The following is a 7,174-nucleotide window of genomic DNA, read 5'->3' as shown; positions in this document are numbered from 1 at the left end:
CCCTGATTTGCCTTAGTGTACTCACTCCACACAGGAGAGAGAAGGGGAAGGAGACTTCAGTCACAGACAGGGATGGATGGTGACTTGGCAGTCAGCACCTCTCATCCAGATGCTGCTGGACTTCAAATTTCGGCCCCAAACTTTCCTTTTCTAAGCCTTAGCGCCCGGAATTGGAGTGTGGGCAGACACAGAGGGGTAGTGGGGGGTGGGGGTGCAGATTGAGCCCTCTCTCCTCTCCTGTCTGTGTTTGGGGGGGAATTGTTAGTGCTTGCTATGGGCAGTGTGAAAGAGTGTAACAGACACTCTCAGCTTAGACAACTGCAGCCATAGTTCAGTCTAAATAATGTTTCCGGGTTTCAGACAGTCTGAAGCCCAGACGCATGATTCCAAACCCAAACTGTCCAGGTGAATCCTGGACAGGTGGTAACCCTACTTGCGGCTTCACTGCCTATTTCCTACTGCGAATGCGTGAGTCGCACAGCGCTTTGTGAATGGTCAGTGTGTCCTGCGTGTCCCAGAAGGCAGCATGCCTCCATTTCCCAGGAGGCAACGCGAGGAGGAGAACACAGAACATCACAGCGGAGGAGGAAGTGGCAGATTAGGACGATCTGCCTAGTAACAGCCATTTCTGGTAAGTATCATTTTTTTTTTGCCTTTTTGGCTATTTTTCTTTTTTAAGGTGGACTTCCGCTTTAACAGCACCCCAAACGCAGATTGTATATTAAATATTCCTGCAGTACCATGCGCTCTGGTGCAGTGTGTTTTGGTACCTGCCAACTTTTTGTGCACTCCGATGCGATTTCAGCCCATTCAGATGAATGGGTTGAAAATGGCACAGCACTGATTTGCACAGGAACACAGTCAGCATTCCTGCGTGATTCAGGGATGAGCCTGCCCTAAACCTAGGTGGATTATACAGGAGCACTTACAGGAGATGTAAGATGGGGGAATAATAACTAGACCTCGGTAGGTGAGGATGCCTGCAGTACACAGATGTGTCCAGTAGGGGGCCTACTGTGGTTTAAACCTTTGGCTTTACTGAATGTAGAGGTGACAGAGGCAACGGTGCAAATTTCAAAGCAAGCGAATAAAAAAGCAAAATAAAAACGAAAGAATAAATGATGCAAAGCAATAGGTGAGTGAACTATGCAATACGTGTCATATACCAGATGTATTATGTTATAACAACTGTGCGGGTAATCCCATTCAATAGACAGAACTCCTAACACTATCGCATCCGCGCATGCGCCAACTCCAAAGCTCACAGGAAAGCTAAGGAGCCGAGCGCCGAGCCCAAAAAGTACAAAAAAACAAATAACCATATAAATGCATGTGAAACACAAGGGGTGCAGAATTTCATGGGCGGGACATAGCGAACTCCAAAACTTCGTCTCCCATGCTGCCCGGTGTTCGCATGTACTTGTTAGGATCAAGATCGGCGCTCGACTCCTTGCCCTGATCGCTTTCCTGTGAGCTCGGGAGTCGGCGCATGCGCAGATAGTACAGGCCTGGATCTTCTCGTGGTTGCAGCGTCCAGGACATTTCCGGGATTGTGTTTTGCAGTCGGTCCTTGCTTGTCTTCCGATAAGGATCAACATCTACAGCGGATCGAACGATCCTTGTTTACCAGTGTTGAGGGGGTCACCTGCTCCCACATCTCTGATCTTGGTGAGTACATTATTCTAACTCCTATTAATTCCCTGACCTCACACAGGATACACAATGGGCCCCTTACACTCGCTTTCTCTCTGCTTTTTCTTTCTGCAATGGCTGCCAGCGACTAGCTGGATGAGCTTTGAGTCTGCTCAGCAGTAATGGTTCATGTCATAGATCTGCTGATCTGGGAACCCTGGCCTGTGATGGAGGGTGAGGTGTTCACAGACACGCCTGCTGCAGGATCAATCCTGTTTCTAATATACTGAATGGCTGAAAAAGGAGGCTCTAAAAAGTAAATCACTAATAACCTGTGAGGTATTGGTATCTGAATCTGGCCACAGTGGCAGGACCAAAACTGGGGGGGTGGCGGTTTAGTGTGGGAAATTGTGAGAACAAGAACCGCCACCACACAGATTGGCCGCTCACCTGAAAATGTGGACCTTTCATACAATTCCCTTTAACCATTTAAGGACTGAGCCTCTTTCTGAGATTTGGTGTTCACACGTTAAAAATATTTTTTTTGCTCGAAAATTACTTAGAACCCCCAAACACTATACATTTTTTTTCTAACGCCCTAGAAAATAAAATGGCGGTCAGTGCAATACTTTTTGTCACACCGTATTTGCGGAGCGGTCTTACAAGCGCACTTTTTTTTTTTTTTTTATCACTTTTTTTGAATTAACAAATAAGACAACAGTAAAGTTAGCCCAATTTATTTTTTTATATTTTGAAAGATAATGTTACGCCGAGTGAATTGATACCCAACATGTGACGCTTCAAAATTGCGCCCGCTTGTGGAATGGCGTCAAACTTTTACCCTTAAAAATCACCGTATGCGACGTCTAAAACAATTCTACAGGTTTTGAGTTAGAGGAGGTCTAGGGCTAGAATTATTACTCTCTCTAATGATCGCAGCGATAACTCACATGTGTGGTTTGAACACAGTTTTCATATGCAGGCGCTGCTCAGGTATGCGTTCACTTCTGCGCGGTGAACTCATCGGGACGGGGCACTTTAAAAACATTTTTTTCTTATTTTACTTGATTTTATTTTTACACTATTTAAAAAACAAAAAAAAAGAATTGGGTCACTTTTATTCCTAGGAATGTACACATCTCTTGTAATTGAAAAAAAGCATGACAGGTCCTCTTAAATATGAGATCTGGGGTCAAAAAGACCTCATATGTCATATTTCGACTAAAATGCAATAAGACAAAAATGGCCATTTAAGACGTATGGGTAGAAGTGACGTTTTGATGTCACTTCCGCCCTGCTGTGGTATGGAGATGGGTGGGGGCCATCTTGCCCTCACTCGTGTCCATACCCAGCAACAGATAGGACCAGATTGCCTCCGCCACTACCAACGGCTCTAGTAAGCGGCGGGAGGGGGGCCCTCTCCTGCCGCCAAGAACGGTGATCTTGCGGTGAATCTGCCGCAGAGACCGCCATTATCGTTAACCGGACTGCCGCCTGAAGAGATGGATACCTTGCTGCCATTACCGAGATATCGATCTTCAAAGTGCCGATGTATATAGTCATGCAGCGGTCCTTAAGTGGTTAATAAACCAGGATCGGCTTACTGCAGCAGTTGCTCGACGTGGATTTTTTTTCCCTCCTGGTCAGACGTATGCAGCTCAAAAATCTAAAAGGGATCCAATAGTACTCATTCATATAAAAATCTTAGATCACTTTTATTAAAATTTAAAACATTACTCAGAGTAACAATGTACTACACAAAAAAAGTGTGACTGGATAGAGCAGAGTATAACCGCGGCTCACCGCTGAATAGTTATAGTCTGGTTGAAAAAAGTCCATCCAGTTCAAATAATAAAGGGGGATTATAAAATCCTATATCCACAGGAAGGTGAAAAACCCCAGCAAAACATGATCCAATTTGCTACAGCAGGGGAAAAAATTCCTTCCTGAGCCAGCGAGAGGCAATCGGATATTCCCCGGATCAACTTTACCTATAAATGTTAGTACCCAGTTATATAATGTACATTTAGAAAATAATCCAGGCCTTTTTTATACATCAATCTAATGAGCTGGCCAGAACCACCTCTGGAGGGAGTCCATTCCACATTTTCACAGCTCTTGCTGTGAAGAAGCCTTTCTGAAACTCCTCCTTGTCAGCCAGTTCTGCATGTGCTCTGTGTTGTACCAGGCTGGTGATATCACAGAGTGAGAGCATACAGGGCTGTGGTTTGCTGAACTAAAAGACCTGGAAGTGACGTCATACTTGACTTGTCACCTGGTCACAGCAAAAAGGGGAGGAGAGCGGAAAAACGTCCGTTCTCCTCCCTTTCACCCGCCATGATGGTCCCGGGCCCACAGATGAGTAAGGGGGGACACCAGTACCAAGGGTGTGTGGAAGCAATCGGCCAGTAGCGCAGCCGCCCGGATGCTTCCACCTAACAGGCAGGAGTTTGATGCAGTCATTGGATTGTGTGTGAAACCCACCGATGTCGGGTCCCTATAGGGTTGCCATCTCATCCCTTTAAAACAGAACACATATGAATTACACAGGTTCTGTGTCTGATTAAGGTGGTAATTGAACTCAAGTGAAGCCTTATCTAAATTAAATTAGCCTCAGAACCTGTGTAATTCATATGTGTTCTGTTTTAAAGGCATGAGGTGGCAACCCTAGGTCCCTATGATGTATGGATGGACCTGGCAGCGAAAGGGTTATAGGCCAGTGTTTTGGGAGTCTGGTGGTCTGCCGGTAGCGCACACTGAGATGCACATGTGCAGCTCAGTGCAAAATCGGTAAATAACTGGGAGCGGGACAGTAAGTTTTATTGCAGGAGAAACCCAACGTGTCTTCTACAATAAAGAGCTCTCGGCTCGGTTTTCTAAGGCTTCTTGCAACACACTGTTTGCTACAGGTAAGCCTATATAATAAGTCTTACCTGTAGCTACCCAGGATATTTGCATGTGCCAATGTAATCGGCACATGCACACTGAAGCAGTGGCATGTAATTGCCGTTGCTTCAGTGGGTGTGCCGTTACTGGCTGCTCCCGCACGCATGCGCGGGAGAGCCGTCATTGCGGCCCCGGCCACTCACAGCGCCGGAACCGCGATACCCGTAAGCAACCCCCCGAGAGTGATGTTGCCGACCGGTGATGTGTACGGGCACCGCAGCGGGGGGCTTCGATCTCAGGTGAGCATTTGTCTTGCAGGTTTGTTTTTTCCCAAAGTGGGTTAACCACTTTAAGAGCAATACATGTTTTTGTTGCTTTTTTAGAGGGCATTTGACAGGCGGTTAGGGGGCACTATATTGCCTGATTTGCCCTATAATGCTGCCCTACAAATGCATAGCATTGCATGTGGTTGTTGCATGGCCCCATTGAAATTGTGCCACTTGTCAAACTCTGCACCTCAAGTTGAAAATGCAACAGCTGCGGCATGTAAACAGCAACCTTCGAGTAGCCAGCTTGGCGGTGGAAACCATGGCTCAGCTGCCTGTTTTTACAGCCCCTTGACTGAAAGACCTAAAAGTTGTAGTTAGTTCTGCTGTTCAAAGCGGAAGCTGAAAAATAACACTTATTGGCAGGATCAGGTGGTAATAAAGTTTAAAAATAAAATAAAAAAAAGATTGCAGACTGACTGACCAGGTTAAAGAAGCTCATTATTTCAAATTAAGTAGCCACACCATGTCGGGGCCACCTCTCCCTTCAGACACTCACCTCATCCCACATGACAACTTATTTTTCCAGGTCATAGAGCCTGAACAGCTCCTATTCATAAATGAATGCACACAATAGCAATATCTATTTATTACATAAGTGTATGAACCTGACATTGAAATGACATGTTGTTTTGTGTCTGTTATCACAGAATCAGAACCAACAGCCGTGGGAACAGTGACAGAAGTGGTGTGCCCGTGTTTCCGACCCGTCCCCTCCGAGTGACACCGCCTGTTGTACTTGTTGCTTGCCAGGTGTTTAAGAAGCCATGACGGACAGATACACCATTCACAGTCAGCTGGAGCATCTTCAATCCAAGTATATCGGTACGGGCCATGCAGACACCACTAAGTGGGAATGGCTGGTTAACCAGCACAGGGACTCGTACTGCTCCTACATGGGCCACTTTGACCTGCTCAACTACTTTGCTGTTGCGGAGAATGAAAGCAAAGCCCGGGTGCGCTTCAACCTAATGGAGAAAATGCTGCAGCCATGTGGGCCACCCGTGGACAAGCCGGATGACTCCTGAGGCTGGGGGCAGAGCAAGATGGGGGGCATCACTGACACTGGGAGCTGAACATGGGACACTGCTGTGTACTGGGAGCTTTCTCCATTCAGCTTTGGATTGTCTTCTTCTGTCCTGACCGATCCCTGTGCTGTGCAAGCCTATCAAGAGGGATTAGAGGAACACTGTCATTGACCACACCCTGATATGTTTGTAAAATGTTTCCTCCTTTTACTTTTTTTACTTTGAAAATAAAACGTTAAAGCAAAGTTTACTGAGGTTTCCTTGTGAGTATGTACAAAGGTGGTTAAAGTCCCTTAAAGGAGTTGTAAATGGAAAAAAAACATCTCCTGTTGGAACCCCCGTCTTACTTACCTGACCCATCGAAAGTCCTGCGCGGTCCCAAAATCCACTTCACCGCTCAGCCTGGCCGCTGATTGGCTAGAGCTGATGGATTAAGAACAGCGCAGCCATTGGCTGGCGCTGCTGTCAATCACATCCAGTGATGTGGCGGGCCTGAGTGATACAGTGAGCGGCTATGGCCGCTCGCTGTATCACGGGAGCGCGCCCGCAATTGCTCACCACCATGTGAGCTCTCGCATGACTGTGGCCAGTAATTGCGCGGAGGACCAGAAAAAACATTTTCCTTTTACAACCGCTTTAAGCCAGCTATAGACAGATCGAAATTTGTCCGGTTCAGCAGGAACAGGCTGAATTTCTATCGATCTATGGGAAGATCCATTGATCTATTTCAGTACAACCAGCCTGTCAGTTTTTTTTTTTTGCCTGATCAGTGCCGATGGCTATAGCTGCCAGTAGTCATTGTTTTCTGCCTTGGGGAAGATTTCCCACCAGCAGAACACATTAGTGCTGTGGGAAGGATTCCCTCATCTACACAATTAGTGTTAGTAAGAAAATTGCATAATGTATGGCCTAGAAAAACTGACAGGTGGATCTGATCAGTCTCTGTGCGAAAGGGCCCCCCCCAGTTGGGCTGAATTCACACCTATGCCTATTTTCCCAGTGAAAAAATTGCAAAGCTGGGAATTAAGTCTAAAGCTTGGTTCACACCGTTGCCGCATTCGTCACACAGCAGGCGTCCGGTGCGTGCTGGTTCACCGTTTCAGGTCCAAATTTTGGGCTGAAATCGAGACTGAAACGCACCAAAAAAAAAAGCGCGTGTTTTTCCTGCACACCGCACTGGACCCACTGTGGAGATATGTGAACCAGAGCCAGTCACATTCTCCTGCTATGCGAAAAAACACGCATTCAATTTGCATACGTGTGAACCAGCCTTAAGGTTCATTTCCAGCATCGCATATCTTT

General features: G+C 46.5%; 1 protein-coding gene across 1 annotated transcript; it reads left to right on the top strand.

Moving 5' to 3' along the window:
• The first annotated feature begins 1,484 nt into the window (after window positions 1-1,484).
• On the top strand, window positions 1,485-6,122 carry SF3B5 (splicing factor 3b subunit 5). Its single transcript, XM_040350579.1, has 2 exons — window positions 1,485-1,668; window positions 5,495-6,122. The coding sequence occupies exon 2, from the start codon at window positions 5,612-5,614 to the stop codon at window positions 5,870-5,872; it is 261 nt and encodes an 86-aa protein (XP_040206513.1). The 5' UTR covers window positions 1,485-1,668; window positions 5,495-5,611; the 3' UTR covers window positions 5,873-6,122.
• The last annotated feature ends 1,052 nt before the right edge of the window (window positions 6,123-7,174 follow it).

The sequence above is a fragment of the Rana temporaria genome, chromosome 4, assembly GCF_905171775.1.
Source record: "Rana temporaria chromosome 4, aRanTem1.1, whole genome shotgun sequence".
Lineage (NCBI taxonomy): Eukaryota > Metazoa > Chordata > Amphibia > Anura > Ranidae > Rana > Rana temporaria.
This window is presented reverse-complemented; position numbering and strand designations above follow the sequence as displayed.